At 50.3% G+C, this 16,892-nt stretch overlaps 1 protein-coding gene across 6 annotated transcripts in view; it reads right to left on the bottom strand.

Annotated features, from left to right (window-relative positions):
- The window catches only part of NAV2 (neuron navigator 2), a 417,005-nt gene that overhangs the window by 4,973 nt on the left and 395,140 nt on the right, over positions 1-16,892 (bottom strand). For 5 of the 6 annotated variants that reach the window (XM_061167929.1, XM_061167940.1, XM_061167957.1 and 2 more), the window contains 6 exons: positions 13,778-14,013; positions 11,431-11,585; positions 11,202-11,273; positions 8,965-9,161; positions 7,945-8,063; positions 1,423-1,626 (listed from right to left, as the gene is read on the bottom strand). In XM_061167929.1, coding sequence (XP_061023912.1) covers positions 1,423-1,626; positions 7,945-8,063; positions 8,965-9,161; positions 11,202-11,273; positions 11,431-11,585; positions 13,778-14,013 — 983 coding nt within the window. The remainder of the gene's footprint in view (positions 1-1,422; positions 1,627-7,944; positions 8,064-8,964; positions 9,162-11,201; positions 11,274-11,430; positions 11,586-13,777; positions 14,014-16,892) is intronic. The other variant, XM_061167935.1, reaches the window with a different exon arrangement.

Genomic DNA, 16,892 nt, shown 5'->3' with positions numbered 1-16,892 from the left:
TAAGAAAAGACAGTCCAGGGATGAGCTGACCATTCTGTCCTCTAGATACCCCAAATTCCATTTTTATGAGACTCAGAGTCTATCAGCTTGAACCCACAGAAATAGTGCTATGACTTTCACTTTTAATAATGGTTCCCCGGTGGCTCAGCAGTAAAGAATCTGCCTGAAGTGCAGGATATTTGCAGCAGATGTGGGTTCGATCCCTGGGTTGGAAAGATCTCTTGGAGAAGGAAATAGCAACCCACTCCAGTATTCTTGCCTGGAAAATCCCAAGGATAGAGGAGCCTGGTGGGCTACATCCATGGGGTCTCTTTTCTGAGTGACTAACACAACAACAACATTAGCAATGGTTTTTTATAGGCTGACCCTTTCCTCTGGAAAACTACTGCTGTAAACACTGCAAATCAAGCTGGGTAGTAACACAAGCCCTAAATACATTTAAAATAAAGTTCCTCTCTAAAAAGTCTCAATAGGACTGCAGCTGCATTCCGCCAGTCAGGAGTGGCAAACAACCCTAAGGCACTTATTATGATGATTATTTTTTTATCTAGCAAATCAGTTAGTCACTAGGGAGGGCACAGCAAGTCAGCTGTCTTTGAATTCTGTTGCCATCTCTTATGAACGTGTTTGTTCCATTAGGTAGCGCAAGCTGTGGTCTTTGCCGTGTTTTTCCTCTTGCCTAAGCTGCTAAGAGAGCTCAGGGCTGAATTTATAGCATGACTATGGTCACTTAACCATGCAAGGTTCTGGTATATGTGCTTCCACTTTCTTTTATAGGCCTTCTGATGCATTCAGTCTAATTTCACAGTATGCCTATGCATGGGTCTTACATTGGCAGGGAGTACTAGAATTGTAGGGTTACAGCCTCTGGCCCAGGTTCTTCTTAAAGGGCCTTTACTGCTTTAGCATCTGTGGAATAAAGATGCTCAGGCAGCGTTAAGGACTTAACTCATCTCACTGGCCTGGGGACCCACACTCAGGCTCCCCTGGCCTTGCTTCCACGAGCTCCTCCTGTCCTCAGACCTCCCTCTGCCTGAGCCCTGGACACGCTGGCTCGAACTTCTGCCCTTAGCATGCTCTACCTCGGCTCAGTTACTAGTGGGAGGGGGTGATGGGACAGGACCAGACATGGTAATGGTGATCTCAGAGCAGAGGGCAGAGAGTGGTATAGACATTTAGGGGGAAAAACCAAATTCTTAACCTTTCACCTGAAAACTGTCACAGGGGTTAAAGGCACTAGTGAAAAACCAAAAACAAGGAAGAAAATATTGGCCGAAATGTCCCAAACCTTGGGATGGGTCTAACCTTGCTAAGCAAGACCAGGGCTCGGTCACCTCCAAATTTCCAGCGTGCCCTATATCACACTCAATACACAGTGAGTGCTCAGTGAATGCCAAGCTGCTCTGGAAGCAGAGAACTCACCAGCGGGTCTCCTTCAGCATCACTGGGGGGCATCTGCTTGCTGGTTGACCCCTCCCGAGGCATGGAGTAGCCGTCGAAACCAACATCCTCGGGCCGGAGCTGCAGGAGAGGGGGCCACTCGTGCTGCTGTGGGCTGGCTGCCCAAGGATAGGTGTCCATCACCCACTTGGCGGGATCCTCCCAGGGGGCCCGCCTTCCATATAGCTGGAAACAGACAAAGAAAGAACAGTCAGGAGGTGGGCTGAGACCCCTCTGCAGTCCTGGTTTTGCAGCTTTCTGAAAAACTCTTCAAACCCAGCATTAGGCTTCCCTTGATGGAGTAATTCCACTTGCAGAATTCTATCCTAAGGAAATCATCCAAGGTGCTAAGATCAAAGGTGGTGTGACCCAGAGAGTAAGAACACTGGAGGCACCTCTCACCTCTGCCACTGACTCTCTGTGTCACCCTAAACTCTGAGCCTTGCGGATCCAACGTGAAAAACAGGCATCTGATTTGAAGCGTTTGCCAATTTCCATGGTACAAATATTCTCACTGTGGCCATTCACTTATCAATGTGATGCCGCTGAACGTGGAGCTGGAAAGAGGTGCTCCTCCACTGAGGAGGCCCCCCCTGCCATGGCACACAGCTGGGGGTGCTGGGCATCAGGACCAGAAGTGGAGGCCACAATGGCCCTGGCTCAATAAAACCCCATTTCCTGAAGGGAGTCTGACTCTCAGGGGCCCTCTGAAGAGGTACTGGTCACTTTCAGAACACGAAATTGTTAAAGGGGCTCCATGTGAGTCCTGGGATTGCAAGCGTTTCTCCTCCCTCATGTATTTCTCAGAATTGTCCACAACAACTGATTTCCTCTTAAAAAAGGATTAACAACAACAACAAAAAAGAATTAACACAAAATTGTGTAAGACCAGTGCCATGCCTCCAAGCTCCTTTTCTTATTTCAGAAATACCTAATAATACAATGCCTTCAGTGACTTCTCCTGGCAATTACAAGCAATGTAGACACTGTTTAAAAAACTGAAAACCTAGGCTGCACCACTTTCCAAGGCTCGGCTCGGCACATCACACAGACAGGCCCTCTCTGTAGCCTTCCTCTTCAAGGCTACCCCCTCCACCATGCCTTACAGCTCACTGCGCGCCAGGGACTGCGAGAAACACTTGACAAATATCTTGTTTTACCACCACGTGACTCCGAGAGAAAGTATCACTACCCGAGCAGGCTCCAGAAGGAGAGGAAGCAGAACTGGAATCCGAGTCTGTCCAAGCGTGTGAACCGCTGGAGCCTGAGCAGACGTGGCAAAGTTGTGCTCATAGCCAGGACAAGATGTGCCCACCCAGGACAGTGCCCCCTCTGTGGCTCTGGAAGGGCACCCACTCTGTAGCGGACCATGGGGTACAAAGACCAAAGCCCTCTGGACCACAATGGCTGCAGGGGGCTCGGGAGTGGAATTACATGTGGACGGTAGCCTGTCTGTCTGTCCTTCCAGGACTCTTACAGTTGAGGCAGGGGGAGTATGGGGAGAGAGGGCTGACAGTACAGTAGAGCTGAGCTTTGACTGCTAAAACCCTGTCTTTCCCGGGTCACAGGCTAACTCAGCTGGGGGGAACTGGGGTCATCTATCCCAGCTCCTTCATCTACCGGACGGAAAACTTCTTGGGACTTAAAGAGAAGACCCAGTTGTAAAAGGTTTCAGAGCAGAGCTGGACTCGAAGCTAGGACCCCAGCATCCTTGTCTGAGCCTTTCCTTTCTCCACTCCTCCTGATGAACTCCACTCTGAACCACCTGGCGGTATCAACAAGACTCATGTGGCTCGGCCAAAACCAGCGCCGGGAGATGCAGGCCGGGTGTCCGCCCGACGAGGACACGTCACCTGGGCTGGACCCACTGTCCCTCTGGCCGTCTCACCACTGCTAAGCCACCTCCGATCTCTCGGGAGGCGCCCACCCTGCCCACGCTGCAGACAGGCCCCCCACCTCTCTTCATCCACAGCCGTCTCCTCCTCCGCTCCAGACACATAGCCTCCTAGGAGCTCACGGCTCTCAGACACCAGGGCCCCTCCCGTCTAGCGCCCTCCAGCCCTGCCTACTGTGAAATCGTCCTTAACCTGGGGCAGTGGTGACTCCGAGGCCTGAGAATTCAGTCTGGCATTCGAAAGGCGATTCACAGTCTGTGCGGGAAGGGATCACATGAAGGAGCATGTGTGCACACGTGTGGGTCAGGGAGGAGGGAAACACAAGCACTTGGGGATTTCCAGAACTGAAGAAGTCTTGGCAGATTAGAAATATGCCTGCAACTTTCAGCTTCTCCCTCCAAGGACCTTCCCTACAGAACTCAGCTGACTTTCCCATGCCAGATTTCACATGTGGGAGGTTGAACCAAACGTCGTTTCTGACAGCTCCTGCTTCTGTCTCCATCCTCCAGCCTGAAGAGGAGACGCTGAGAACTGTGGAATAACAGAGGCTAGAGCCCACGCTCAGCAAGTTCATGAAGTCTGGCCCTGTGGCTTTTAAATTTTTGCTCTGCTCCTCTGACCCTCCTACTCAGTAGTTTGAGGAACTTCACGGTTCTGGACAGCCAGGCTGAAAAAACTCTCCTGGTCCACACTTTCCAAGTTACAGTTGAGAAATCTGAGGTATAGAGGAGGGAGGTCTACCCAGGGTCTCAGAGCAGGTTGGGTCACCTGATCAACAACCACAACCCTCCCCTCTTCCAACAGGGGGACAGAGGTCTTCTGAATGACTCTGCAGGCTTTAGACACTTCGGCAAGTGTTTACATCGACAGCTCTAAAGGGGAACAGGGCTGGGGGCTAAGTCATAAGACAAAAGCACTCTAGGAGCATCTCATGTCATTTGCAAGAACAAGGAATATTTTTACAAGTCTCCCCACTTGCTGCTAGACATGTTCAAGTCCAGGTGGTGAATGGCTGGGTAAGTACCGTGGCAAGCAAAGGATGTATCACAAAGCTCCTTGGTCCCACTACAGAGCCCTGAGGCAGCTCTGGGAAATAGCAGACAGCTGTACAGACAGACAGACAGACAGGACATTCACTTTCCCCAAGGCAGGGAGGAGCTTGGCATGACTACTGGGTTAGGAATAGAGATCCAAGACACTAGAAACTGAAACCTCAGCCACTGACTCTGATTTATGACTCTGTGGATGCACATGTTTATCACACATGAGGGCCTCGAGGTACAGATTCTGCAGGAACCTCCTAGCAACTGCACGCATGCATGCATGTGCGCACACACACGTGCACACAAACAATTTGACTGGGAAAAAGAATTAGGAGTCAAAACCTGCAATGATATCTAGTATCCACTAGGGGGCAATGCCATATCTCCTCTGGGCAAGGTTGTGCCCATTGAGGGGCTGGCTGGAAGCCCATGGTGAGACCTGATTGCAGCGGCGGCTCTGCGCTATCTACCATCAGGGGCAGCCCTGCCTAAGCCCAGTCTGGGGACTCCACCCCTTCTCAGCATATGACCTTGCCAGGGCTTGCCTGCTTTGAACCACAGTGCACCCACCTCGTGGCTACGTCACTCACCTCACAGGGTCAGGGCGGAGTAAATGGCCCACCAGTGCCCAGCACACAATAAGCATGGGACTCAAGGTAACAAGCAGAATGAGGAGTTTTGAATTTTTTTTAAACAAGAGAATCTTTTTGTCAAGTGAAATCTTACATAGAACTTCATGCTATGAAACATAATACTTGGTTCCCTGAGCCACCTGAAGCATCTAAGGTATAGGGCAGGGGTCTTGGAACAGCCTGGAAAATCTTGGAAGTAACTGAGAAGTTAGCTATGGGCTATGACGCTGGCTCATCCACACCCCAGCAAGTGAACTGGGGAAGGGTCAAAAACTCCCGGGAGCCTTGGTTTCCTGTCTATGAGGTGCATATTGGGTGTGAAAACTAAATGGGATCATGTCTGTCAGGCCCCTGGCGCAGTGTCTGGCAGTCAATAAATGTCAGCAAACTTTCCTTCAAAACTAGAGACGCAGAGAACATCCCAAGGTTCCTCATGAATCTGCAGATTCTGTGGGGTCTCCCGGACTAAAGAACAGCATGCAGTCACAGGTTTGGGGCAGGAGGGCTCACTTTTGAACAACGTGGTGTAACGCTCACTCTGGCTGCCTCCCCTGGTTGTGCTCATGTTCCTGCAAGACTGTCCTTCAAACGACCTCAGCAGCACAAGGAACGGATGACGTCTCTCACCTCACAGAGAATCAGTGGGTCTCCTGAGGTGGCGGCATGTTTCTGCTCCTTGTCCTAAATGGGCTCTTTCATAGCCATCCCGCAGCCCTTTCACCTGCAGACTCTTTGATCTTTGTAGGAAAGAAAACTACTGCCCTTATAACCAACTCATCAGCAACCTCTCCAGGATAGGCAGGGAAGATCTCACTGTGCTTTTATAGCTGTGCCCACAAGGCCTTCTTTGAAGCTGAGGTCCAAGCAGCAAGGCGTTAGCACCATCCAGCCTTGGTGAGGACCAACAGGGGCCTCTAACTTATAGCTCACGGCTGGAGCACAGACCGAGCTTCTGCCTCCTCATTAGCGCCTCTTTCGGCAGGAAACCTTTATTCAACAGCTCCCATGAGTTTTTCCAAGCACACTCTAGGTCCTGCACCAGAGAATATATTCGGGCAAAGAAGCAAAGGGGAGAAGTGGTGAGTCAGAAAAAGAAGGAAACTGCTGCTTCCTCTGGGGCAGTTCCTCCTGCTTCTTTCCAGCAGTGTGAGTTTCCCAGAGGTGCCTGCCTACTACAGTCCCTGGAAGCCCCTGATGGGAACTTAGAGAGGCTTCTGGAATGAAAAAGACTCCCAAGTTTGCAGCAGGGGCGGGGAATACTTCCACTGGCCCCCAAAAACAGGAGTGATGGGGTGGCTGTTTGGGTTTGTGGTCCTAACAAATCCATTTGAGTAAGGAATACATGATAGTTACTTAACACACGCCAGTGAATTTATCTACCTAGAGAGATTCCACTGCACAGATCTGAAATCTTACTTTTTTTTCCCATAAAATCCACTTTCAACAAAATAGAAATGCTGCCATAAGTGGGAGATATAGCTGAAGGGAATACAAACTTCTAGTTGTGAAGTAAATAAGTCTAGTCAATAATATGGTAATAACTCTGCCTGGTGACAGATGGTAATGAGATTTACCATGGTGTAATTTCATAATGCATAAAAACATCAAATCACTATATTGTATACTTGAATATGTCAATTACAATTTAAAAAAATTAAAAATGCTGCCATTGATTAATGATCTTCAAACACTGGAAACTCATTTGGGACTGGTTAAGGGACTGCCCAATTTCTTGCTACCCTCTGCCTTAACAATCACTTGTGGCTTGAATTTGTAGCATACATGCTCCAGGCCAATGAAATACCAGTGACCAGAGGCACACCACCTTCTTTTTCGAGCTCTGGTTGTCCTGAGTGTCTCTGAAGAGACCATCAGTGCTGTTACATATTACAAAGCAAATGAAATGTTGCCAGGCTCAGCTAAATACACACAGATGACAAATGCCACTAAAGTGTGCGGTCAGCCACATGGATGCAGGTGTGCAAGCCCTATGTGTACCATCACATGTGTACACACGGGTGTGCACACAGCACCATCCCCTGAAATGGGCCCTTTAACTGCAGCACGTGTCTCCCACTGCCCAGTACCAAGCAAACACAGCCCTGAGAAACCTGGCTAAGCTGGTTTCTGGATTATTCAGCCGTGTATGACGCCTGCTAACTTCTCAGAATGGTCCTAAAAGCTCACAACCTCCTCAGGCTACCTCCAGACTCAACAATACAACTACTGCAAGCTCCGATTTACCACCAAGCCCCTACCATTAACCCCTGGGCTGAGTGAGAAGTGCAGGGTCTGGGTTTCCCAGCTGCAACCGGGCAGGAGGGATGGACAGTCAGGTGGGCACCAGGGTCATCTATCTATAAGGGGTCCTGGTGTCGGGCAGAGAACGCCAAATCATAGATTCTTAAAGTTTCACTTCCTGACCTTGGGGCAAGTCACTTATTCACTCTGAGTCAAAATTTTCTCTTAAAAAATAGAGATTTAAAAAAAAAAAAAAAAAAAACAACTTTGCCCAAGCCCCAGGATAAATGCTGATACTGAACCAAATAGCAGATATGAGACTACTTAAGCACACTGTGAAGTGCGACATATTTCATTTCTTGTGCACTCATGACGCTGAGCACTCGCTGGCCATGATGTCGCTGAACTCTGGCAACACTCTTTGTGATGGGGTGTGATCGCTCTCTCTTCCGGGGATGAGGGCACTGTGGCACAGAAAGGCTGGATGTCTTGCTTAGGGTCACACAGCTAACAGTGGCAGAGGCAGGATTTGCAGCCCAGTGCATCCTATACCGTGCTAGAGGACGGCCTCGCAGGCGAGGAGCTGCCACCTCACATCGGTCAGTTTCCGGGGCAGGGGGAGATAAAGACAAGAGTGCTGGTCACGAGAACAGTCCCTGGAACTGAGGAGGTCAGCGGGCAGTGTGGTCTCACCTGGAGTCCTTCTCTGACGGCTTCCAGGAGGTAGGGGATGATTGAGTAGTTCCACAGGTCTGTGAACCACACCCTGGAACCATCCACGTCGATGGGACACGACAGGAAGAGCCGGGGGCCTGGGGACCATAGGGAACATCGGTCAAATTAAAATGCAGGGGGAGCAGGAGAAGCCAGCCCACGATCCCCTCACAGGAGGGACCCTGCATTTTCTGAGTGACAGCAGAAATGCCAGCTGCCATGTGGTGGGCACCTGGGCTCTCTAACCCTACCCTGGGATCTCGCTCCTGGTGGGAATCACCCCAAGGGACGGGGAGACTTTCTAGAGAAATATGGTCATTGTGGTATTGTCTAACCTTTGAAAATGGAAGCACGGTAGATGTCCATGAGAATAGGAGTGATTAAGGAAGTGATGGCATACTCACATCTGATTATTTCACAGAGTAAGTATTTTGCAAAGCAACAAAGAATACTCATGAGACCAGGTGAAATGGAAAACAAAAAGAACGCATTGTATGTACACTATGATTGCAACTACGTAAAACATGTATGGACAAGGACAGAAAAAATAAGCTCAAATTACAAGGATTATGTCAGGATGGTGGGATGACCGGTGATTTTTTTTTTTTTTTTTTCTTTTCTCTGAAGCCTAAGCTTCAGGAATGTTAATAACATTCATAAAGCAAAGCCAATCCTACGGGGTGGTTTCCATCTGGGGGAGCCCCGGGGTGGGGGCCCCTCACCTAGCCTAGAAGTTTACACCAGCCTGGAGCTGGACACTTCTCTCTGCTGCTCATCAGTGCAGAGAGTTGGGCAAGAGGGAAGGGCGGAGACAGTCCCAGGATGTGGGTGACTGACAGTCTGGGGTCTGTCTAGGCTGCGGCTATCCTATGTCCCCTTCTCTATCTGTGTGGCTGGTGCAGCGGCCAGCGGCCAGGGCCCAGGGCCAGCCATCCGAGGAGGCCAGGGCTCCAAGAGCAGCAGTTCCAGCCCCAGCCTGCCCGCCTGCCCTCCCCCTACCTATGGTGACGTCCGAGGAGCTGTGCGCCTCCAGGAAGCGGTTGAGGTGATGCCAGACCTTGGGAATCCAGTCGATGATTTTCACCAGCTCCATGTTCCGCATCCGCCCACTGATCTCCGTCTCCATGAGCTTCCGCCGCAGGAACCGACCCAGGAAACCCTTCACGGGCTCCGTGTGGTTGGCGCAAAGCACCCACCTGGAAGGAGTCACAGATTTTCCACGACAAAGCCCGTGGTCAACTTCATGAATCAAAGCTCGTTAGAGCTGGAAGGTGAGTATGCTACTACTGAAATCGGACACTTCTGAACACTGCACATATACATTTTAATTTATTTTCAGTTTATTTTTTTAATTGAAGGATAATTGCCTTACAGAATTTTGTTGTTTTCTGCCAACAAAACATGGATCAGCCATAGGTATATACCCATGTCCCCTCCCTCCTGAACCGCCCTCCCATCTCCCACCCCATCCCACCCCTTGAGGTCGTCGCAGAGCCCTGGTTTGAGTTCCCTTAGTCATAGAGCAAATTCCCACTGGCTCTCTAGTTTACATATGGTGATGTTAAGTTTCTATGTTAGTCTCTTCATACCTCTCACCCTCTCTGCAGCATGTGGGATCTTAGTTCCCCGACCAGGGATTGAACCCATGTCCCCTGCATTGAAAGTGCAAAATCTTAAGCACTGGACCATCAGAGAAGTCCCCACTGTATGTAATGTAACTCATGATTCCTCACAGCAACCCCGTGCTATGGATAGGATCACTACCCATTTTACAGATAGGAATTCCGAGACACAGATGGAAAAATCTCACTTGTCCAAGATCAGACAGCTAGTCAACAATCTTAGAAGAGCTAAGATTAGAACCAAGACAGTCCAACTCCAGAGGCTGAGCTCTGACCACTTAGCCGACTGCCTCGGGTGCTGTGCCAGGCCCCGGGCTGGGCTGTGGGGTTGTGACCAACGACAGAGACACAGTCCCTGTTCCTCAGGAGCTCACAGTCTAGCGGAGGAGGGAGATGAATGAGACCTGACGAAACCTGGGGAATCAGGGAAGGCTCCTCAGAGGAGGGGACGTCTGAGCTGAGACCAGAGGGGCCGAGTGGAGCTGCTCCACAAAGCAAGGGGGTAGCGGAAGGAGGAGCAGGCGTGGGGTGGTGGTGGGGTGGGTGGACACACGCTGCAGCATCGGCAGGGGTGTGAACAACAGCGTGGGACGTCTGGGAAAACTGCCAGAGGTTCAGGGTAACCAGAGTTTAGACTTGACCTGCCAACCCAAAGGGGCTTGGCTTTCATTCTGGGGAGCCATTCAAGGACTTCTTGCATTAGGGTTTAGGGTCAGGTTTGAATTCTAGAATGTTCACTCTGGCTGTCACTGATACAGGGGATGGCCTGCAGGTGGCCCAAGGTCCAGGCAGGCATACTGGTTAGAAAATGACTAAAACAGTGTGCTGGGAGATGGTGTGGCAGTGACAGGGGAAGAAGGGTGGGGAGGGGGGAGGTAGAGAATGATCTTGAGGGACATTCAAGAGAAAGCGTGGACGAGACCAGGGTGTCCTGGATGCAGGGATGAGCCATGATCTTAGTGACCTGAAGGAGTTTGTATTTCTTGGATAATCACAATTCAGATCTACTTTCAACAGAGATGCCAGCAGAGTGGCCATGAAAATGATCTGGGGGAAGGAATCTCATCCCGAGTGATAGCTCTTCAACCTTATCTAAGGGTCCAGGCAAGAGAGGAGTATATGGAGCCAGCTAGGTGTCAGGGCAAAGGGCATTTTGTAATGGCAAAGGCAAGCAGTCACAGCTGAGCATAACAGACCTCCCACCCTATAGCAGTGGGGGAGCTCAGGACGGGGCTGGGGTAAAGGGTTCCCAGCGACTGAAGCTTGAAGGCCAGAGACCCCGCCCAGTGGAGACACTCTAAGGAGCTCTCACTGCTCTGCGTCACTTGGGTCAGAGAGATGAGCCACTGGTGATGTGCAGTCCGCCTGCCTACAGCCCCTGATTAGAGCTGCCTCCCGGGTACCAACCGCTATCCCAGGACATAGCATCCAAGAGACCCGGGCTCTGCCACTGACCGGCTGTGTGACCTCAGCAAGTCACCTAATCTCCCCATTTGTAAACTGAGAAGGATAAATTTAATGACTTGAGGCTTTTGTGAGAGTCCAGTGAACTAAGCTGGGAAAAATGAGCATCCTTCCAGGCATGTAACAGGTACTCGAAAAGGGGCACCTTACCTGAAGTTGTGATGAAGCTGCAGGTTGGGAGTAGAAGAGGTAGCCTGGTTCATCGTGCCAATTATGTAAGGGCTGTGGGGGAAATGAAGGATGACAGAGCTGGAGAAGAGGGTCCCGGTGCACCTAAGCACATGGCTACTGGCTGCGGGCTGCCCCTCCCACAAGCCCCGCCCCACGCCACGCGCATGCGCTGCTCTCCTGGGGCCGAGAGGTCCAGAGCCGCCCTTACCACCTGTGGTCCTTGCAGTTGAGCAGCCCGTTGAAGATCTCGCCCAGGGAGCTGACGTGATGCAGATTGTCCAGGATGATGACGAGAGGCATGTCCACGGCATTGTTCTCGCTGGCGCACTGGTCAGCGAGGTTGGACAGGTACTGGCGCAATTCCTGTGGAGGCCAGGGGAGTGAGGGGGAAGGAGCCCGTGAACGCCCCCGGGAAGATGCTCGTGCTCCGGGTGTCGCCTGGGCCGGTACCGGCAGAGGGGCCCTTCCTGAGGCCACTCGGGGATCACGTGCTGATCCCTGAAGTGCTACAAGGCTTCAGTCTGGGTGCAGAGGAATGCAGGCTGGGGAAGTCTCAGCTCTGCCTTCTGGAATTCTCCAGGCAACAGGAAACCCAGCCAAGGGCAGGCACTGTGAGGGTGCCCAGGCACGGTTCTGTACATGATCTATCACTCTCTGGAAGTGCTGCCCCTTTTCTTGGTATTTCCTACTATTCCAGCCTCCCACGAAGCTCCTGAGGGCAGGTGCCTCATGCATTTTTGTACATCCACAGCACTGCCTGAGAGTTGCTTACAGGGAAGCCCTTGATGAATCACCACAGCAAAGGATGCCTCCCTGCCATGACCTGCTGATCAGTGTTGGGGCAGACAGACAATGAACAGGTGCAGGGGAGGCCATCTCTGTGCACAGGGGGTCTTGAAAGGTCTGGGTAAAAGGGTATCTTTGGTCTTCACTGTGAAGAATGGGCAGGGCAGTGTCTGGAGCTGGGAGTAGAACACCCCAGCTCGGCTGGAGCAAGGGGCACATCAGAAAAGGAAGAAAAAGAAGAACATGCAATGGGGAAAGGCCGAAACAGTGAGCTAAGGACCAGCCACTGAAACCAGAACCACTATCTGATGGTATTAGTGTCACAGTGACGATGGGCGTGACCTAGCGCCAGGCATGGCTCGGGGGTCTCACACATACAAACTCCTGTGGGTGGGTGCTGTGACCATCTCCGTATTACAGATGGGAAGTTGAGGCATGCCTCAGTCAAGTGACCCACCTGGGACCGCACAGAGGGTGGGGAGCAGGGCTGGGCCTCCCTTTTAAGTCAAAATGTGGCTTTCAGCAATAGAAGCAGCCCAGTTTTTAAAGTTACTAGCTATTTTCCCTTCTTTTAGCTCCTGAGGCTCGGAGCACTCCCTCCCGTATTCAGGCTTACCAGGTACAGCTGGGGGCCGACTGAGGGGAGGGAGAGTGGGCGCTGAAATCAAGGCTGGCCCGACAGCCCCCGCCATGTGCCTGAGATCCTCTCTCGCTGGTCCCAGGAGAGGGTGCCTTCCCTGAGCTTATTCTTAGAGGGTCTTGGTTCAGGGGCCTCTGACCACTTCCCTTAGCCCTGCCCTTGCAGCCACGTCACTTTGGGAACTTGAGAATGGCATAGAGTCCCAGCCCCACACAACCTACTGAAACAGATCATCTGGGAATGAGGTCTGGGCCTTGCATCTTCAAGGATGCCAAGTGAAGAGTCACTTCGAATTCACCTTTGATCCCCCAGCCCCTTTGCAAAGAGGCAGTCAGTGAAATACCCAGCAACAACCACTGCATGGATAATAAACAGGGTTGAGAAGACACCTCATAACCCAGGCTGGGACTAAGGCAGACTGTCCAAGCATTTCCACTGCTCCCCAAGAGGCAGAATCAAGCCTGTCTGCTGACTTGGGTTTAAGACATTGACTTGAGCTGCTCAGTACCAAATGAGTAGCCTTACGTACGTGGCCATCGGCCTCAAGCCTCAGTTTCCTCCTCTATAAAATGGGATCATGACAACCACTTCCTTGAAGGTCCTGCTGTGGGGAGGCCCCTTACAGGGGCCTGTAAATGACAGCTGTTGTTCATATTGTTATTATTGCTCCACAAAAGGAGGTTTCATTTTGGAAAAAAAGGAGAATCTAGTAGGCATGTGATGAATTCTTGGTAAACTGAAATGGAAGCATCTGGCTTAAAGAACTACCAGCATAGAGCATCATACCCAACTCATAGCAGGGAAGTAAGAAATAAACTATTGGGTTGGGCAAAAAATTCATTCAGGTTTTTCCGTAAAACCTGAAATGTACGGAAAACCCATAAATTCATACAGGAAACCCGAATGAATTTTTTGGCCAACCCAATATATCGACTTACACATGGAACTCCTTGCTGGTGAGTCTGGGGTCAGAGCCTTCCTTTCTGCTAGATCCATTCTGACCTCCTTCCCCAGGCTTTTATAACCAGCAAAGGTGAGCACTGTAGGAAACGCTGCTTTGCCATCAGAGTGGTGGTGGCCTCAGCAGTTCTGAAAGGGCCAAGCATCAGCCTCCGAACAACCTCCTCACCTTGCTGGACTTGTGGTCCACGTTGAAGGTGGCGATGACCCCGTCGGTCAGCTCCCGCCCCTCCCGGAGCACGAGGTACTCTGACAGCCGGTTGGCCAGGTAGGTTTTCCCGGTGCCGCTGGGTCCCGAGAGGATGATCCGCCGGTGCTCCACCAGCAGGGACACGTAGCGCTGCAGGATGGGCTTGGGGATCAGGGACTCGAACACCAGCGAGTCCAGGCTGTTTTCCGCGAGCCCTGTGTTAGAGAGAGGCAGGAAGTGTTCACAGCCTGGCAGAGAGAGTGGCTCTCTGTGCCTGCCAAAACCCCAGGCTATCCCTTTCCTGGGCAGCCCCCTCATCAGGGACCCCAGCCCACCCAGGGACACTGCAGGCTTCCTGTTCACCAGCAGCCTGTGCTTTGGCCCCTGGCTGGGCTGCTGGTTCCAGACTCAGGTTTGCCTTTCGTATCTTGACCCTTGGTTCTCATCTGTCCTCTGCAGAGTTCCTAAGACTCTGGGCTTTGATTGTTTGTTGGGATTTACCATTAGCGGCGGTGCTCGCTCGGATCTATCGTGAATCTCCCGTGTCTAGCTGGACCCTTGCGCTGACTCTTCACCCTGTTTCTCCTGCGTGCCAGATGCCTCAGCTGCCTACACTGAGGTACACCATGAAGGTATCAACACTTTTATTATTAAAATGAGGAAAAAGGCAAGCTGGGACCACTTGATTTGGGGAATGTAAATACTGGCAGACCTGCTCTGAGCCTCTCCCACAGCAAGAGGAAATACATCTCTCCCCCACCTCTCGTGGAACAACAACAACTCAGGGCTGTTGGCTTTCTAAGAGCTGTTTTCTTGATATTATTCTCAAGAGAGGATCCAGCCAAGGTTACTTGTCCAGAACCTCAGGTAATTCTATTAAAAAAGCACCTCAACTTTCAATGGCTGAGTCAAAGATCTCTTTTGGTAAATGTCGCATTGCACTTGAAAATATGTGGGTTATTTTCAAATATCTTTTGATACTGATCTCTAACATAATTCTATAGGGATAAGAGAACAGACTCTGTGTGATTTCAATTCCTTTAGACCATGAAATTTTTGCACCTTGTTTTATTATGCCCCTAGATATGTTCCATTGTTTCCTGGTTTATAGGAAATATCAGAATTTATATCCTGCTGTTGTGTGAAAACTGTATAAATCTTAATTATGCTGAATTGGTTCATGGTGTTTTTCAAGTCTACTATAGCCTTCTACTTCTCTGCCTATTCATTCTATTAATTTTTGAGAGTTTGATATTGAAACTCCAACTAAAAGTCTCAATTTATCTGATTAAAAAATAATTGCAATATATAATAGAACTATATGTAAGTTTGTTCTGTATTTCCAAGTCTCCTGTAAATGTGTTATCATACTTTCATAATTAATTTTTTTCGAAGTACCTCAAGAAACCAGTGTATATAGGCAAAAAATAAGTTGAAAAGAACTTATTCTGTTTTGTAATAGCATTTTCCATCTACATAATTAATTCACTACAAACAGACCCCCATAATGCAATTATATGCTTGTTTCCAATCCTCCTCAACCAAGGACAGCAGCTAAATGCAGTGACTATTCTAGAAATGGCTTCCCTGGTGGCCTAGTGGTAAAGAATTCATCTGCAATGCAGGAAACACAAGAGATGTGGGTTTGATCCCTGGACCGGGAAGATCCCCTGAGAAGGAAATGGCAACCCACTCCAGTATTCCTTTTTCACTTTAGTATTCTTGCCTGGGAAAAAATCCCATGGAGGAGCCTGGTGGGCTACAGTCCATGGGGTCTCAAAAAGAGTGGGACAGAACTTAGCGACAAAACAAAAAACAAATCACCCTGATGAAGGATCCCAAATGACATCTGGGTACAGGTCTAAAATGTTCCTAAAACTGGTTTCAATAGAGCCTACATTGGCTCAAAGCTTGATGCAAAGTATGGGGGAAGGGACGGGGTCTCCTGTCTAAACTTAACAACAAACACAGGGCAGGGATTAAAACATACTGAAACCCGTCTCTCTGCTCTTCTGTGCTGTTTCAGCCTCTTGCCATAAACTCCACAGGAGTGAGTACTTTGCAGACGAACTCACTGCAGAGCACATAAAGCCAAAGCCCCCGCCCCAGTACCACTGAAGTGAATCACCTGCAGCTCACGGATCTCTCTCCGCTCAAATCCTTCGGTGGTTTTTAGTGCCATGAAGGCCTAAGTGTCAAACACTAGAGGGAAACTGAAGAGTCAGGTATCACTTATAAACAAACCCGAGCTGACCCCTGGAGATGCTGAAACAACCTCATGTGCTGACAGCCATGCCAGCTGCAACTCCATGGTGGGGTGGCCCGTTTGGGAGGCAGATAATCCTGCCACTGTCTCTACAGAGGTTTGGTCTGATCTACGTAACGGGTCACTCCTTTTACCTGTCAGCGTTTGCAGTGTTCACCTGCTCGGCAGCATGGACGAAAGGCAATTTAAGGTCATGGCACATCAGGCTTTCCTTAAAGGGTTCTTGGGGTGGACAGCTGTTGTTAGGGTGTGCCTGGCAGCCCTCCCTCCTCTCCTTGCAGTGGGGCTCTTCTTTCTTGAGGGGAGTTCATTCCAGCTGTCCAAGCAGGGCTGACCAGCACCTGCATCTACCAAAGGTGGCGGTGTGTGACCAGGCTGAGCCAAGGCCTCTCCCTGTTCCCTGTGACTGATTTGGTGATGTGATGAGTATTTGATTCACAGTGGGCCAGAATCCCAGGTAGTGCTAGTAGTAAGGAATCTGCCTGCCAATGTAGGAGACGTTAAGAGACGCAGTTTCAATTACTGGGTTGGGAAGATCCCCTGAAGGAGGGCATGCCTATCCAACTATAGTATTCTTGCCTGGAGAATCCCATGGATAGAGGAGCCTGGTGGGTTACAGTTCATGGGATTGCAAAGAGTTGGACATGACGAAGTGACTTAGCATGCACACATGGGCCAGAATCACCCCTAAGAATTTCCTGTTACACTTGTCCTCTTTTAAAAGCTTCCTAAGCTTAGAAGGATGAGTCAGGGCCATTGATCAGCCATGTGCAGAAAGCTCAATAAATAAGCAAAGCTGAGGTAAGGCTGGGCCTGACGGCATTGCTG

Source organism: Dama dama, chromosome 2 (assembly GCF_033118175.1).
Source record: "Dama dama isolate Ldn47 chromosome 2, ASM3311817v1, whole genome shotgun sequence".
NCBI lineage: Eukaryota > Metazoa > Chordata > Mammalia > Artiodactyla > Cervidae > Dama > Dama dama.
This window is presented reverse-complemented; position numbering and strand designations above follow the sequence as displayed.